General features: G+C 39.2%; 1 protein-coding gene across 2 annotated transcripts; it reads right to left on the reverse strand.

The window, feature by feature from the left end:
* Positions 1-12,068: 12,068 nt before the first annotated feature.
* On the reverse strand, positions 12,069-17,169 carry ankrd13a (ankyrin repeat domain 13A). Of its 2 annotated transcripts, XM_020920930.2 has the most exons (15): positions 16,627-17,167; positions 16,349-16,484; positions 16,124-16,248; positions 15,999-16,044; positions 15,727-15,870; positions 15,449-15,638; positions 15,295-15,361; positions 15,141-15,222; positions 15,002-15,063; positions 14,783-14,913; positions 14,542-14,699; positions 14,191-14,307; positions 13,962-14,122; positions 13,828-13,892; positions 12,069-13,729 (listed from the first exon to the last, which is right to left on the reverse strand). In XM_020920930.2, the coding sequence occupies exons 1-15, from the start codon at positions 16,732-16,734 to the stop codon at positions 13,531-13,533; spliced, it is 1,791 nt and encodes a 596-aa protein (XP_020776589.1). In that variant the 5' UTR covers positions 16,735-17,167; the 3' UTR covers positions 12,069-13,530. The 2 variants fall into 2 exon arrangements, with proteins under 2 accessions (XP_020776589.1, XP_055017785.1); XM_055161810.1 differs by having other exon boundaries at positions 15,295-15,638; positions 16,627-17,169.
* Positions 17,170-18,648: the final 1,479 nt, after the last annotated feature.

The raw sequence follows: 18,648 nt of genomic DNA on the forward strand, positions 1-18,648 counted from the left end.
CAATTCACATGAGCAAAAGGTACACTGTTGCTTTGTATTTATTTATTTATTCATTAATAAGTAGATAAAATCTTGTTTCATTATGGCTGACATCATGTTTTTACATTCTTTGTTGATGGCAATAATCATTTGAAGTTACCAGAATGCTAACTGTTGATAAATTCAGCTAATCATGTGACAGTAAGAAGAAGGCAAAATTGTGATTTATTGAACTGTGAAAGAAATATCGTTTTACCATGTAGTGCTGGGAAGCACTAAATATGAAGTCAATATAGGAAATGTTATTTCTAAATGATTAATTATTCCTCAATACAAATGTAATAATTATTTTATGTGATACAGGATGTTCCACAAATGGCACACTACACTAGATTTTTCCTTTGTCTGTATGTAACAGTATTACAATAAGGTCAGGTCAAATTTTGTTCTATCAAGCACAAAAGAGTCAAGGCTATTGGGTAGGTGAAAATGTGGTGGTTTGATTTAAGTATCTTTTGCCTTAATTTATCAGCTTTACTTGTGAAGAGGTTGTTAAGGTTGTATTAATATTGTGCCTCCAAATAATGAGGACTGTTACACTGTTTTGTGTTTGTTACACTATTGAAAACTAAATGTATGTTTAGTGGATATGATTATGTAATACACACAGCAGAAAATTAAATTTTGTAATCTAATATAAGATTGCATAATTGCCTTTGTATGCTTTTTGTAAAGTTTTTGTATAGGATCGATCTACTGTGGTCACATGTGTGAATGTGAGACACTTGATCAATAGGCATTTTAACAAACCAGTCCGTTACGAAGAAATGTGTTGTTATTTTTGCAGTCTTTTGGAGGGAAGTTCATTTAGGTTCCTATTATGTAATGTTTGTCTGATGCTCACATGCTGATTTTATGACTGATGAAGACAAACAAATGACATCATAGCACCAAGTATAAATGTATACAAGACCATCAAGTGGCAAGCTACAATTACTCATTGAGCAACTATAGGACTGATCAAAGGCCTTTTGTGTTAGTGGCTACCATTGAAGTGGAGAAGCAGGGAACCCTCAGAGGCACATGAAAGAGATGCTGCTAAGCGTGTGTACTGGGTGAACTGCTAATAAGAATTATATAAGAATAAATAATTATTATTTTATAGTATATTATTTATATACAATCATGTGGACAGTCATTTGAGCTTCTATTATAATAAAATTGCTTGGAATTATCCATGAGCAGAGAGCAAACTGTTATTTTCTGATATTTAAATGTCATTGCAAAGTCAAAGATCCTAAGGTTAGAAGTGATTTGAGGTTCACCATTTCTGAAAAGCTTCTTATGTAATGCTCTGTACATAATCAGAAGTAAACAAAATAAAACAAAAGCATGAGTGATAATGGATTACACACTCTGTTAAAGCACATGGCAAAATCTTCTACTTTCCACTGTTACACTAATCTTCTGCTTTTCTTTGGAGCTTAACGTGAGTGACATTTGTCAACACTCATTAAGTTTTCCGGGCAAATAATTAGCAGCAGTAAGTGTTGGTAATTGTTTTCACCCTTAAGTTGTGTAGAGTCGTGAAGTAAAGGCCATAAACATCAGTCACGCAGTAAATACAGTATATAAGAATATAACCTTAAGGATCATGACCTTTCATTCATTGCACTTTGACATTTGAGAAATGGAAATGTGATAACAGCTCTATACTTTTTCTTTAATGTTTCCCAGTAAGGGACACTTGATTTGATTTGCGACATACAAGCAGAGCTATAAGGTCTATAGCACAGGTTGGCTTCTTTGGTGATATATAGAACATGGAGAAGCTCAGCCAACTCCATACATAGTGATTTAGCTGTAAAGCAAGCAAAGAAGTGAAAATACTACTAGATCTACTTCAAACAAAAAACACCTTAAACACACATCACCTGCAACACAATTTTCAAGAAAAAAGGATAGACAGATCAAACAATCACCACTCTGTAGCATGTGTTCCAAAACTGAGTGAAGGTTTTAAGGTGCTAAAATATATATTAAAAAAAAATCTAAAAATTTATAAAATTGGGTACATATTCATGTAAATTAGGTTTTTCAGGATTTCGTCTCCACAGATCTGCAAATCTGCCAGGTGCTGTCACTCACTTATGTCCATGGAGATAGGTAAGTTTAATGCCATACTGGGGAACATGCCAGGTAAGACAATAACATGTTCACAGAGCAGTGATTCCCAAAGTGGGGTCTGGGGCCCCCAGGGGGTCTCAGAGGCACAGCAAAAGGGCCCCCAAAGCATAAAAGAAAGAAAATTGAGTTTTGAAATGAACTTTACATAATTATTAATTAACTACTTTCAATCAGTATTAAGCCTACAGGGATTAATATGTACATTTGAGAGGAAATCATTACATATTGTTTTAAATTGAGGTATATATATATATATATATATATATATATATATATACACACACACAAACACACACACATATTGGCCGATGGTGATGGTGAACCAACCAGACATAGCGGTGGTGGATACGAAACAGACATCACAATACCATCACAATACCAAGCAATGGTAATATCAGAAAAAAGGAACACGAGAAACTAGAGAAATACCAGGGGCTCAAGGAGGAGCTGGAGAGAGCCTGGAAAATGAAGGCATCAGTGGTGCCTGTGGTGATCGGATCACTTGGGGACACAACCCCCAAACTGGAAGAGTGGCTACAACAGATGCCGGGAAAAACAACAGACAGAGGCTAAGTGAAGTACCATCTGAAAGTCTCCTAGACGATGTGAATGCAGCAATGAGAGCAATCCCTACCACAACCATCACTGAAACTAATGAGCTGATATACACTTCAGCAGCAGTGATCCTAGAGGTGCTGGGCTATAAGAGCAACCATGGGCACCATGAGATACGATACCCACCATGGAAAAGACGGTTAGAGGCTAAAATCAAGGAGGCGAGGAGAGAAGTGAGCCAATTGTCAGAGGCCTAGAAAGGTGCAATGAAAAAGCAAGTACCCAAGAGGTACAACCAGAAGCCCATACCTGAAGCATTTGAAACTGCCAAACAAAGGCTCCAAGCCTTGGCCAGCCGCCTAAAGAGGTACACACGAGATAACGAAGTCAGACAAATAAACCGGCTGTTCACAACACAACCGGTGAAAGTGTACAGTCACCATCACAGTGGCAGACATCCAGGAAAGAGTCTCAGGTATGAAAAACTGGACCGCACCTGGCCCTGACATGATCCATGCGTACTGGCTAAAGAAGCTCACTGCTCTCCACAAGCGCCTGGCAGCACAAATGAACCAGCTGCTAAGGGATGTGACTCACCCTGAATGGCTAACCCAAGGGAATGATCCTGATCCTGAAGGATCCCTCAAAGGGTGCAATCCCATCCAACTATCGGCCAATAACCTGTCTCTCCACAACATGGAAGCTCATGTCAGGCATCATTGTGGCTAAGATAAGTGGGCACATGGATCAATACATGAGCGCAGCACAGAAGGACATTGGCAAAAACACCAGAGGAGCCAAGCACTAACTCCTGGTTGACCGAACAGTCGCCAGCGACTGCAGAACCCGTTAGACCACCCTGTGCACTGCCTAGATTGATTACAAGAAAGCCTACGACTCAATGCCACACACATGGATCACTGAGTACTCGGAGCTGTACAATATCAACAGGACTCTAAGGGCCTTCATTGTAAACTCGATGCGGTTGTGGAAAACCACCCTTGAAGCCAGTGGCAAGCCACTTGCACACTCACTGTCCTCACTGCTGTTCTGCATAGGTCTGAACCCCCTCAGCCAAATCATTGACCACACTGGCTATGGATACCGACTCAGAAACGGGGCCACTTCCTCTACATGGATGACATCAAGCTGTATGCTTAGAGTAAGTGAGACATCGACTCACTGATCCACACCACAAGCATCTACAGCACAGACACTGGGATGTCATTCGGGCTTGAGAAATGTAGCAGGATGGTGACAAAGAGAGGGAAGGTAGTCCACACAGAGGGGGTCGCACTCCCAGAGGGAACAATAGCAGATGTTGAGGACAGTTACAAGTACCTTGGTATCCCACAAGCAAATGGCAACCTCGAAGAGGCAACAAGGAAAGAGGCTACGGCCAAATACCTGCAAAGAGTGAGGCAACTCCTAAGAAGCCAGCTCAATGGCAAGAACGAGGTGCAGGCAATCAACAGCTACGCCCTGCCAGTGATCAGATACCCTGCAGGAAACGTAAGCTGGCCAAAGGAGGAGATACAGACCACAGATTTTAAGACACGAAAGCTCCTGACCATGCATAGAGGGTTCCATCCCAAATCCAGCACCTTGAGACTGTACGCAGGCCGGAAGGAAGGGGGTCGAGGACTAGTGAGTGTGGGAACCACTGTCCAGGATGAAACATCCAAGCTCCTTGAGTACATCAAGGACAAGGCCCTGACAGATGAGATGCTCAGAGAATGTCTCAGACAGTGGGGTCCAGAGGAAGAGGTGCTGGAGGGACCATCATGGCAGGACAAGCCCCTACATGGGACGTACCACCGGAACATAACTGAAGTGGCTGATATCAAGAAATCCTACCAATGGCTTGAGAGGGCTGGGCTGAAGGACAGTACAGAGGCACTGATCCCGGCTGCTCAGGAGCAGGCCCTGGGCACTCGAGCAATAGAGACCCAGATCTACCACACCAGACAAGACCCACGGTGTAGACTGTGCAAAGAGGCTCCTGAGACAGTCCAGCACATAACTGCAGGGTGTAAGATGATGGCAGGGAAAGCATACATGGAGCGACATAACCAAGTGGTGGGCATAGTGTACAGAAACATCTGTGCAGAGTACAGGCTGGAGACCCCAGAATCAAGGTGGGAAACACCTCTAAAGGTTGTGGAGAATGACCGAGCCAAGATCCTGTGGGACTTCCAGATACAGACTGACAGGATGGTGATGGCGAACCAACCAGACATAGGTGGTGGATAAGAAATAGAGCAGAGCCGTGGTGGTGGACATCACAATACCAAGCAATGGTAATATCAGGAAAAAGGAACACTAGAAACTAGAGAAATACCAGGGGCTCAAGGAGGAGCTGGAGAGAGCCTGAAAAGTAAAGGCATCAGTGGTGCCTGTGGTGACTGGAGCACTCTAGGCTGTAACCCCCAAACTGGAAGAGTGGCTACAACAGATACTGGGAAAAACAACGGACATCTCAGTCCAGAAAATTGAGGTCTGGGCTCACACTCTTGTGTGTTTTTAGCTGTGTGTTTTGGGTCATTATCCTGTTGGGAGACCCATGACCTATGACTGAGACCAAGCTTTCTGAATCTAGTCATTTTGGTCCAAAATACCTTGGTAGTTTTGAGATTTCATTGTACCTTGCACAGATTCAAGACACCCTGTGTCAGATGCAGCAAAACAGCCCCAGAAGATAACCAATCCTTCTGCATGCTTCATAGTAGGAACAGTGCTCTTTTCTTGGTGTGCTTCATTTTTGCATCTGTGAACATAGAGCTGATGTGTCTTGCCAAAGAGCTCCCTTTTTATCTCATCTGTCCAAAGGACATTCTCCCAGAAGCATTGTGGCTTGTCAATATTCATTGTGGCAAATTTCAATCTCACATTTTTATGATTTGCTTTCAACAATGGTGTCCTCACATGAAATCCACTTTGGTATAAACAGTGACGGATGGTGCGATCTGACACTGATGTACCTCACCCTTTAAGTTCACATTTAATCTCTTTGGAGGTTGTTCTGGGCTCTTTGGTTACCATTCATATGATCCATCTCTTAAATTTTTCATAAATCTTCCTCTTGCGGCCAGCTCCAGGGAGGTTGGCTACAATCCTGTGGACCTTAAACTTCTGAAGAACATGTGCAACTGTAATCACAGGAACATCAAGCTGCTTGGAGATGGTCTTATTGCCTTTATCTTTAACCTGCTTGTCAATCATTTTCTTTCTAGTCTCCTGACACAGTTCTCTTGTATGTATGTATGTATATATATGTGTATATATGTGTGTGTACATGTGTGTGTGTGTGTATATGTATATATGTATATACAGTGTTGGGAAGGTTACTTTTAAAATGTAATCCCCTACAGATTACAGATTACACACCCCAAAATGTAATTTGTAACGTAATCCATTAAATTACTTAAAGTGAGTAACGTAATCTGATTACTTTGGATTACTTGATATTGTCATGTTTTTTTAAACGACATGAATGTAGCAACCACATCCTCAAAATTCTTGTTTGTTGTCTTCAAATTGTCTGAGCCCAAGTCTCCATGAATAAGCAACTGTTTGCTGTAGAGAAACAAAGACCACGATATCTTAATATAAGAGGTTTTGTCTGTTAAAAGACAGTAACAAGATAAGACTTTCCTTCACCAGATTAAAAAATATTATTGATAGAGAAATTATATGAGATCACCTTAAATTATGTCAACCTACTGTTAGGTGTCATGTTGTTTAGACCTGGTTTAGTCCTGGTTTAGTCCTAGTTTAAACCTGGTTCAGTCCTGCTTTAGTCCTGGTTTAGTCCTGGGTTAGTCCTGGTTTAGTCCTGGTGTTAGTTCTGGTTTAGAGGCGCACAGGAGGAAGTGCGGTTTACGCGAGAAAACACGGTCCACACACGGCGCACGAGACGGCGGTGTCCGCGCTGTAACTACGGAAGGAGACGTGGTCCGCGGGTTCTCAGGTTGATGACGATGATGAAGGTGTGTGTTTGTGTTTGTGTGTGTTTGTGTTTGTGTGTGTTTGTGTGTGTGTGTCCCCTCATGTGGCAGGTCACTATAGGACAGTAGTGCAGATATTATAGTATAGTCTATATAGTCATATAGTCTATGCAGGTTGTTTACACCAGTGCCAGTAGCTCCGGTTTCACATTTAAGTTGTAGGCAATTTTATATTTGTTTTTTTTATATATATATCTCACATCGGGAGAAGAATTTCCAAGACACAAATGCGTTTTTACCAATGCACTGCTGCTTCCACTGTGTGACTGACTGACACCGCCAACTTTAACATGACGTTTCCATCGCTCTTATTGCGCGCGTTCTGTTTGGGCTTCAGGCAATGAGTGAAATTACCGAAATAAAAAAATAAATAAATGGGATGTAGCACAAAATGTGAAAACAGGAAAATACCGCCTTGTAATCCACTTATTTCAGCAAAGTAACTGTAATCCAATTACCACTCATTGAAACAGTAACTGTAACGGAATACAGTTACTCATAATTTGTACTCTGCGGTACATGTAATCCATTACTCCCCAACACTGTGTATATATATTTGTATATATATATATATATATATATATATATATATATATATATGTGTGTGTGTGTGTGTGTGTGTGTGTGTGTGCATATATATATAATATATTATATAATATATTATATATATATATATATATATATATATATATATATATATATATATATATATATATTCGGGCCGGGCACGTTAACGCGTTAAAGGTTGTATAGAGGATTTTCCAAGGAATGAGAAATCCAGCGACTGTCGTTTTTCAAATGTTGCGCATGCGTGAAACCACCCCCCTCCCCCACAGCCCCCTATGTAGAAACGCCTCCTCCCGCCTCCTCCTTACGCCAGAAACAGGTTTGTTTCTAAAAAACAAGTACTCATCGCTGCAAATGACTTGTAAACAACTAACTACAGTGTTGGTTAGGCAAGGTGGAGAAGTGAGGAGCAGGGGGTAGAGTGGAGCGGGGAGCGGAGAGAGGAGAGGGGAGCGGTGCGCGGAGATTCCGTGCGCGGAGAAGAAGTGAGGAGCAGGGAGAAGAGCGGAGCGGCGAGCGGAGAGAGGAGAGGGGAGCGGTGCAGAGAGGGGTGCGTGGAGATTCCGTGTGAATGAACTAGCTACAACACGCAGCAGCAAGCGGGCTCTTTCTTTGCATTGAAAATTACGTTTTCAGACATAGGATATCGCATTTGTGTCCTGAAAAACGTTTGTCTAGCTCTTGGAAATAAAGTACGTTTTCCTAATAAGCAGAAGTGACCAGTCCAGAAGTAATTTGGCGACCAATGCATCAGTCTTTAGACCCTTCGTCTGCTTCAGTTGCGCCATCGCTGGAATGAATCTCCAAGAATCACCTTAGTTTGGCTTCGCTGCTTTTCCCCTTGTCTTCTTCTTTCAGCGATCTCAAAAACTGACTTTCTTTTGTGGCGAACTGCTCGTAGATTCCTGTCTGCCATTGCAACAAACTTTGTGCTAACTGCGAGGAAGACATAGGCCAAAAAAAAACGCTAAGAACTGTTGCGTTTTGTAAACAGCGTCTATGCGTCTTGCGTCTGTGGACTGCGTGACAGGCGTACGTAAACCACGTAATGGCAGCGTGCAGGCAAGTCAGTTACGCTAGAAATGTAGGGAGTTTGACTGACAGCCTGTCAGCTAACAGATAACAAGGCAGTCTTGTTATCTATTGGCAAATGTTTAGCTGGCCCCACCACGTCCAGAGTTGATGAATTTTTATTCTCTTTTTTTTGGTCATCATAATTACAAGCCTACTGCATCTCTATAATGCTATCATTGACAATTTGAAACAAAAAAATCCTCCATACAACTTTTAACTTTGCGTTAACTAATTAAGCCATTAACGCCGACAATTATTTTAACGCCGTCAACGCAGTTTTTATTATTTATTTATTTCATTGTAAACGCCTGTTTCTCACTGGCTTTTATTTTGAAAAAGTCCACCGCGAGCGTTTCTTTAAGTTTGACGTCTTTTCTTGACACTTTTTTCACTTTTTTCTGACCACGTGAGATGCAACGTGCCCGAGCCTCCGCGAGCCGCGGGTTCGGCCGCGGGCTCCGACTCCCTTCGCGGCTCCGGCCGCGGGCACCGGCTCTGGCCGGACCAGCCGTGCGCTCTGAGCTGAGCTTATTTCTTTAGTTCAGTGCTGGAGTAACTGATTTACCCAGATACCATTGGAAGAAAATATGTGATTGGTCCATTTCCATTCCATTATATTAACCCTTGTTTCCTAAGAAATATCAGTCCAAGTTTATAACACTGATCTAGAAATTATTACAGTGTTCATTACTCACAGCATAAAAAAATATTAAATAAATGTATTAGTACAAACGTCCATTCAATATTTTTTCTTGAGCCTTCCCTGAATACCTTGAAGGCTCTCTCAACAAATGTATGGCTCTTTCATTTACATTTCCAATAAAAGAGCGCTATACTCTACTTTTTAATTCATTAATTGGCTGGTTTTGCGTAGAACATGCGATTAATCGCGATTAATCGCTCGAACTCATGTGATTAAATTTTATTTTTGCCCAGCCCTAATATATATATGTATATATATATGTGTGTGTGTGTGTGTGTGTATATATATATATATATATATATATATATACACACACACACACACACACATATACTTATATTGTAACGGTCAGTATTACATTTATATTATTATTGATACTGTAATACTTGATTGCGCCATCAGGTGGCGCTCCTTTTATTTTCTATTATACTGTAAGTCACAGGTCACGGGTCACTCGCTTGTTGCGATGCTCTGTAATGTAATGGACACACACCTCTGTGCTCTACAACTCAAGTAATGTGCGGTACCGGTGTTAAACGGACTATTTCCTATTTCATGTATGATTCAGACTTAGCGCCGTGGAGACCTGGCATAGTATGGTTTCTAAATGTGTAATAAACCAAGTATCAGTGGAAATCAGTAAGTCTCGCTCTTCTCTCAGCTATCCCAGAGCACATGTTAAGGGCTATAGCTAGCGCTCTCCGCCGGATCACTACCACACGTTACAATATACATACATACTTACATACATACATATACACACAAGGTACATATAGAATGATGATTTTCTACATCACAGCGTGGTCTACTAAAAGCACTTTGTTCATTAAATTATTTGATTCATGTATTTTTTTAATTCAGATATGTACTATTAACACTGTTGGGCAAGTTACTTTAAAACTGTAATGCGTTATTTATTAATTATTACTGTCATTTCAAAGTAATTCATTACATTACAATATTACTGCATTTAAAATGTAAGGCATTACATTACTATTGCATTACTTTAAAGTTACTCTCACCAAAATAACTGCGAAAAAGCTGAACTTTTGAGCCGTATATGGACTGAACCAGGACTAAACAAGGTCTAAACCAGGACTAAACCAGAGCTGAACCAGGACTAAACCAGGACTATAACAGGACTAACCTCAGACTGATTCCAGGACTGAAGAGGAGGACTAAACCAGAACTGAACTAGGACTAAAACAGGACTCACTGTCGGGACGGGCTCGAAGGTGACCGCAAGAGAAAGGACCGGCTTTGCTCCGCACCTCATGGAGGTAAGAGCTGCTGTCCCCCGATCGCGCTTTATGGACACCCTGCTGCGCGGGCTCACGGTCCTGATTTCAGCAACTATTTGCGGGTACAAGACCCGGTGCAAAACTCTGCTACAGCGCGTAACTTCTACCTTCCTTCAACGTGTCCAGAAGTCCAACTTTTTGTGCGATGGTTTGCATCGTCCTCTGTCTTTTGGGTGTGAGCGCAGGAGACTTTGTCGGTGCAGAACGTTTCGTCGACGTTGTGGATTTTGTCGGAGAGAAAACTTGCAGACATACAGCACTTCAGAATCACGCTGCTAGAGATTGAACATTTATTTAAATTTGGCAGCTGAACATATTCTGTAATGTACTGTACAGTAGACAGGAGTCCCTTAGCCGATCAGGACACAGCGGGAGGAACGCAATACGTGTTCATACACTAAAAACAAAAGGCATGCAAAATTGCACAAAAAAAAAAATTCTAAGAAACAGCGAGACCGCGAAAAGTGAATCGCGTTAGAGCGAGGGACGACTGTAAGCCAGGTCTAAACCAGAAGTGACCCAGGTCTAAACCAGGTCTAAACAGCGTAGAGTTCTGGGTCGGTCCTTTCACCCGCGGTTAACTGAAGGTTTATCCGGCCGCGTCTCCGGCGTTTCACCGCTGCTGATTTCACGGTGATTTTAGCGAATTTCTATGAAGAAAAACCCACCACTTCAATCCAGGTTAAAAAAGCATTGTAACGCGCGTTACTCACATTTGTACCGAGTAAAATATTACAATTTTTCCCCCTGTAATGCCTTACATTACTGCGTTACAGCAAAAATCAACGCATTACTGTAATACATTACTTTTATAATACATTACTCCCAACACTGACTATTAACATGTACATTTGAGGGGAAAACATCACGTAGTTTTGAATTGAGCATGCATTGTTGTTGGTGAGCCCTGTACAGTCTTCGGATAAATAGGGGGCCGCGGCTCTATAGACTTTGGGAACGACTCCCATTGAGAAAAGCAGGTAACAGACCTTCTTGTTTTAATATAAATGTAATACATTAGCAGCACTGGACAGTGGCAACCTCTAAAAAACGACTAGTGAACCCACATGGCACTAGGACCCATCGACAATTATAGCACAGGAGTTGATCTAAATGCGCATGCGTTTTCCACTTACCCATTCATATCACATCGATTTAGTCTTTTTACAATAAAAATGCCCTGGACCACTATACCAGCGTTAATTTTGTGGTTTAGTATGGTAGTCCACGGGGACAATGGTGATTCTGTACTCAGCAACAGAGCCTATGACGTGCTAAAGAAACAGAATTTAGGTAAGCCCATTTTCAAGCCCTTCTCCCAGGATGCTGCCATAGCCTGTGTATGCTGTTGACATTGACTATAACAGGCCAGTTTGCTAATATAACAGAAGTTAGATTGTTTCTGTTCAAAGACCTATCCATTACAGGTTTTAAAGATGAATGCTCATTTTTATATATTATTTAGTATGATTGTCATTGTGTTTTGGTCCACACAGTGACTTTGGGAAGTGTGCTGGCTCTTCTACTGCTGCTCATGATTTTCATGGCCATCTGTGTCTACAAACCACTGCCTCGTCGATAATGTCCCACGTGGTGATGGTCCGGTTCAGCTCTGTGACCCTAAAATATTGTTGACTATTTTGTGGTTAATGTTACTGGAAGAACAGTGAAAACAATAAAAAAAAACCATTTAAATAACATATAAATAAAGTGCTTTTATTTTAGAAATATTTTAAAACAGCTCTTAAAATCACAAAGTAAAACATTATGCAGCCCTGTACATTGTTTTTGTTAGGCTGCTAGTTAAGCAGTTTGGCAATTTGCTTGTTTCCACAGATTTCTATAATTTCCTTAACCCAACAATGCACAAAATGGTTTTGTGGAATCAGTACAAGTGGTTAATAATCAGCACCATCAGCACAAATGTCATGGCAATGTAGTTATAAATTCTCATTTTAGAAATGCTTCCTAAATGGTTATAAAATTTACCTTGAGGGATATGGCCTTGGCTTGATACATTTTAAATGTGTTAATGGCACATGAGGACATATGGCTTAAGTTGGACAATGCTTTCTGTCCAGAGGCCCACAGCTGTTTACAAGTGAAAACTATGGCTAAACATACAGAGTAATATCTGCCACTACAAATGTGTTGCAGTGTTTCCCGCAGTGCTTTATAGTTAGGGCTGTCACCTTGACAACATTTGCCCCCCGCCTTGACTATGTCCCTCTGAACCATGCGAGGATTCATGTGGTTTGGTGGTTTGGAGGACAGTCCTCACTTTCGCCTGCACAGTATCTCTGCCACCTCTCGCCCCATCACCGCCTTGACTAACCAATTTTCTGCGAGAAACACTGTACTGCATCACAGCTTTAAAAACCCAAAACCTAAAATGGTTCCATTTTGAACTGTTATAGATTTGCTGCCAAAATGTTACTGATTAACATTTTATATATGGACACTGGGTCATTATGAAGAAAGAAGATGGTATGTGAAAAAGGTAAGGAAAGTCAAACCCTTTTTGAAAACATAATCAGCAGCTGATTACAGCAACATGCTTTCAATTTCCCAAGAGAAGAGGGTACATTCAAAAAGCACTGGATACTTGCTGTTTATAGTTAAGGACTCAAGGTTATTATGAGCAATACCACAGAATCATTTAGCAAGTGACTGCAAGCTCTATGTTAAGAGCTAATGAACCCTGAGACTTCAGTTTTGTTGAGTGCCAATCACTCAACCTTTGTTGTACACAATGCATAAAAATATTAATCCCATAACGGTGAAAAGTAACATAGAGATCTTAAGAAATACTTTGTATAGGATGCAGTATGGATAAACAATGAGCCTTAAATTGTAATCAGTAATTGCAAATAATTAAATATAAAAACAACAGAACAACATAACTAAGAGCCAGTCGAACCTTTAAGATGAAAACTAGTGTATAAAGCATAAAGAACAGCTAACAATAGTATTGTCTGAATCAGAAAGTTTGCTAATGCAAAAAATAAAAAAGCGATATGAAACAAATTTGTAATTGCATAGATGGCTGCACAGGTTAAGGATAAAATGAGGTGCAATGGTTGCATCTATTACAAACTACATGTTTAATATGATTTGTTAGTCTGTCGTACCCTTTGAAATCCCTCATATTCCCTTGTTACTTGTCAGTAAGTGAGAGCTGAAGTATCCTCTCCAGCTCCTGCTCCTCTTGCTGCCTGAGCCGCTCCTCTTCCTCCTGAGCCTGAGCAGACAGCTCCATAGCCAGGCGCAAGTCTGAGTCTGGACTCAGGGTAGTAAAAGAACTGGCAGGACTAGATGCATCCTCAAGGTCCACTAGTGCCCCCTCTGGAATGCTCCTGCAACAACAGTTTTAATGATTTACACGTTTACAAACATAGTTTAAGAGGCATTTAAAACAATTATTCACTTATTAAATAATGAGAAATTGTCTAACCTAACACTGCGACTTCTAGGCATTACATCATTAAATCCACCATCAACATCCTGCCAATTTCCTTCCTAAAATCAGATACATATTTAATTTTTAGAGAGCATATTAAATGCATGAAAATACCAATTGTGTGTGACCTGGTCAGAAATTCCCTGTGACTCCAGGAGACTCTGGTGGATTGCATACTGCAGAAGTTCTTCATCGTTGTTGGACACTGGCGTGTGTCTGCTGCCCCCGCGGCGATGATAGTGCGTAGGAACCTCAAACACACTTGCATTTACCTGAAATGCAACCAATGCTATGCAAAAATAAACAGTAAATAATAAGATCTAAAAAATGTACAACATTTAACACTAGCATTTACACCTTCAGAATCTCCTGTTGGGGTTCCTGCTGGAGTTGGTGTTGCTTCCTCCTCTGTACTGCATTTATTTACATTACCAAAGGTAATCCTGGCATTTAGTACATGAAATAGTGGGATCTCTATAAAAGAGACATGACATGTGTAAAATAGTATTATATGAACGGGAAAGTGTTTATTTAAACTGCACAATCCAGTTATTGTTTGTGCTATCAGAAGGGAAACCTCTGGTCCACCCCGGAAAAAAAAAAAAAAAAAACATTTGTAAAGACGAAGTAAAAAAAAAATCTGTAAATCTGTAAAAAACAAAGATAATATTTCTGAAGTTTAACTAACTTGATCCCAGTTTTTCTCACCAATTTTAACAGGAAAACCAGGAGGAAATTTCAGCGTGACAAAGTCCCGTAACCTGGCAAAATGTGAACTTGTCCGAGCCATGAGGTCAATAATTGGGGTCACCTGCTCCACCAGTGACAGCGGGTGCTCTTCACTCATCCACAAAGTGCCTTTGAATCTGTGACACAAGTGTTAAACCATTACATTGAGGATATAATTAAAAAACAGACTAATAATAATCTTAAGATCAAAATGTCATACTTTTGAGTTCGAATGCTAAGTTCAATAGGTCGACCAATATCTCTGTTTTCTAAATCAAACTCTGGGTTAAAATACTCCTCAGGGGTGATGGCAGTAGGGTTGTTTGCAGTAGCATACTCTAGAGTAAGGTCCTGCAAATAAAAATGTTTATTTTTTTCCATTTCTATTTTCTAAGAAAAAAAAGAAAATCTCACAAAGTTAAAGCATATCACATCTTACCCCCTGTGCCGTATTGTACAGCTCCACAGTGCCCAAGAGAGATTCTAGAACATTTCTTTCACCTGCATTTTAATCATTAGTTTAATTAAGGGTTATAATTAACCATAATAAATGTCTAATGTGCTAATAATTTACTAACTTTTAATACGAGATTTCTCCTCATCCGTAAGATGTTCTGTCCTTGTTCTGATTACCACATTGACATTGTTTACGCTAAAAACCTATAATAAGAAGACAAAATAAATGCAGTGAATCATTGAATAACATTCGACTGATTTGATGTGATTACCCACTTTGGCTTCAAACCCATTGACAACTTCATTTCTCTCAGTTCTCCATCCCCAAATACCAGACTTAGTCCTGTGTAGGAACAAAAAAAACATTATGATCTCTGAACGCATCATACATTTGTGAAAGGGGTTTGAAATTTTAAAATGTAAAACATGCCTCTCAAAAGCAATATCCTTGGTATCCAGGTATGTGTTAACAATAGGAGTAGTCAGTCTTTTGGCAATTTCCTGTTCAGCTGGCTGCATAGACTCTAAAGTCACATCCTCCATTTCTTGAGAAATGTTGAAGCGTTCTGTGTCCACCACTTTATCATCATGGTTTACTTCCATCAACTCTGCATGTGAATCTGTCACACACAATATAAATATATAAATAAAAAAATATCCACACTGACACACAAGACACAAAGACTGCCTTTTTAATATGGAACATACCATCTCCTCTAAAGATGTAGCTTCGCTTCCCTCGGATCCAAGTCATATTCTCAAACCCGAGCAGTGTAGCATCAACCCGCAGGTTTGAGCCACTTTTCCAAATGCGACAAACATCGCTTGGACAAACCCGGGATACAAGAGGGACTGGAACAAAAAGAAAGGACTCATTTATGATCACAGAAATCACTGACAAGAGTTACAATGCATGTCATTTTTCCAGTTTCACTCGCTCACAGCAGATGATAGCTAAAAAGGTAAGATTTAAAACTTACTCCAACTTGTGAACTCCCACTTCATTTCCATATAAAAATCTGGGGACTAATGCCAAGAAGAAAAAAAAAGTCAGGAAAAACAATATAGATACAGGTACCACAAGTTCAATGAAAAACAGTCCAACCTCTCTTATCTTTGACAGCAGCTCAGGCACTCCCCCAAGAGCAGTGGAGGCTTTGAGGTAGTCTCTGCGTTGAAGCACAAGCTGAACCATTTCTGGATCTCCTGTACTAACTGCCTCCTGCAAAACTACACACAAAGATAAATAAATAGTACAAATGTATTAATTTTAATTGCACATCTCCCCACTGGTGTTATGTCCATCTATAGGCCTAATGTGTGGTCTTACCAGTCCAGTTTTTGGCATTTTCTTTTGTTACTTGTGCACCATTTCTCAGAAGGACTCTAACAGATTCCAGATGACCAAGTGATACAGCCAAATGCAAAGGAGTCCGCCCTCTGGGATCTACTGCCTCAATGTCACTCTAAAAAAGTAGCAAGCACAAGCTTCATATTAAAATACATATTGTACATATATTTGTGTTAGCAGAACTGTCTGAGGCACTGACTAAATTGAATTATTGATGAGTGTATGTGAATTTGGGACATCACAAATCTCTTACTAACCTTTGATAACCGTATATTTTCCTCCAGCTGCCTAAAATCATTGGTCCAAACAGCGGAGTGTAGGGGAAACTTCACCCGGATCCCTTCGCTAACGTTAGCCGCGGACATTTCTACACAGCCTCAGCGCAATTTTAGCCAGCTTTACGTGATTGCAGCCATACGAGGTCGTCAGTAAGGAAAAAGCATTAAATCCATGGCATTTGCACTTCAGTAACTTGACAAATATAACAAATTCCACTGCAGCGAGAGTCAAAGTTTTGCTAAGTCTTCCTCAAAATGAAACTTTTGAACAAGGAAGTGTCAGGAGTAGTAACAGAAATGAAGGGGTGCCGTGAGTAAATACGTATCCCCTCGTAGTTTAACCAGCACTATTGTTTAGATCTCATTTCTAAGTTAATGTCACAAAATACATTATTTAATACTGTAGTTATACAAGTCAGTTAGGAAAATTCGTAACGCAAACTATTTATTAATGTAATAATGTTACAGTCATCGTCTTTGAAAAACGGGTGGTCAAATCCAGTTTGGACGCATGCATTCATCTCCTCGGCATAGGGGTGTGTCTTTTATTTTTTCCAAAACATTGTGCAAATCACGTTCATGTGACGACTCCTTATTTAACATATGTGCAAACTTTTGCCTAATTAATAGTAATTAAAATTGCAAGAAGAAAGAAGTCTGCATTATTTTGCAATGATTACGCCAGGGTAAAAAAGGTAAACATGAGACCGTCCTTGATGACGCGGTTGTCAGAGGGAGCGTTCATATAAAAATAGTAGTATATTATGTTTAAATTTAATTTAAATTGAAAAGCTGTATTAAAGATGGTCATTCAAAATGAGCATTACATATAGTATTATATAGTATTATATTCATATTAGTCAATATCAATAATATACATATATAAATCTAGAATAGCAATGGCTGCTGTTGCTGTGGGAATTGCGGCGGCCATCTTGTGATTGTCAGAAGAGCAAAACTCTATAAAAAAAAAAAAAAAAAAAAAAAAAAGCAGAAACAGGACCGTGAGCGTAATTAACTAAAAGCCTAAATTGACAAGATTGTAGTTTTTAAGTCCAAGTAATGCAGAGAACCCCCGAAAATACTGTATTTATTGCATTTATTATTATTATTATTATTATTATTATTATTATTATTATTATTATTATTATTATTATTATTATTAATTAATAATAATAATAATAATAATACAGTGTGTGGACACAACCATTTAATAAAATAAATACATAAGTCACATAACTGCTGGAACTGCAGCTTTTTTATAAACTGTTAGGCAACTATGGCAATTATTCCTTTTTTTATACAGTTACACAAGAAATATTATATTTATATATAATATTATTAAGAATAATAATTAAGAAAAACAAGAGAGAAACAAAACAAAAATACAAATAATGTATAATTTACCATTTTCGTTGAAATGCTTCACAGTTCTTATGCTTTTTCATTATTGATGTGTTTTAATTTTATCACTGTAAGCTATACATGTATTATATTATTATATTATTAAGAAGTTGTTAAATCTGGGGTGAATTTGAGTGAATTTAGCTTTGTGAAAGTAAAATGGCTATATTTCCTATTGTGTTATAATTTGCCCATGTCACACATGTCATTGTTTATATATATTGTATATATATATATATATATATATATATATATATATATATATATATATATATATATATATATATATATATATATATATATATATATATATATATATATATATATATATATAAATGTATTCAAAAGGAGAAAATACACAGTGAGAGTTCCTCTAGCTTTGTTTATATCGCATAGTCTCCATGTAAATTCGCCCTCGGTAAAGTCTTAAGGGGTCTACAATTATTTCATCATTGATCATTTTGCGTACACAAAACCTTATGTCATTGGTTCTGAAATTAGACTTAATAGGTAGGGAGAAAATGCACTTTTTTTTTTATAACAGTACGTTGAAATAATTATGTTTGCTCTGAGTAAAACAACAGGCCCTTTGAGGGT

The sequence above is a fragment of the Boleophthalmus pectinirostris genome, unplaced genomic scaffold, assembly GCF_026225935.1.
Source record: "Boleophthalmus pectinirostris isolate CB_2022bp ecotype Guang Dong unplaced genomic scaffold, ASM2622593v1 HiC_scaffold_4, whole genome shotgun sequence".
Lineage (NCBI taxonomy): Eukaryota > Metazoa > Chordata > Actinopteri > Gobiiformes > Gobiidae > Boleophthalmus > Boleophthalmus pectinirostris.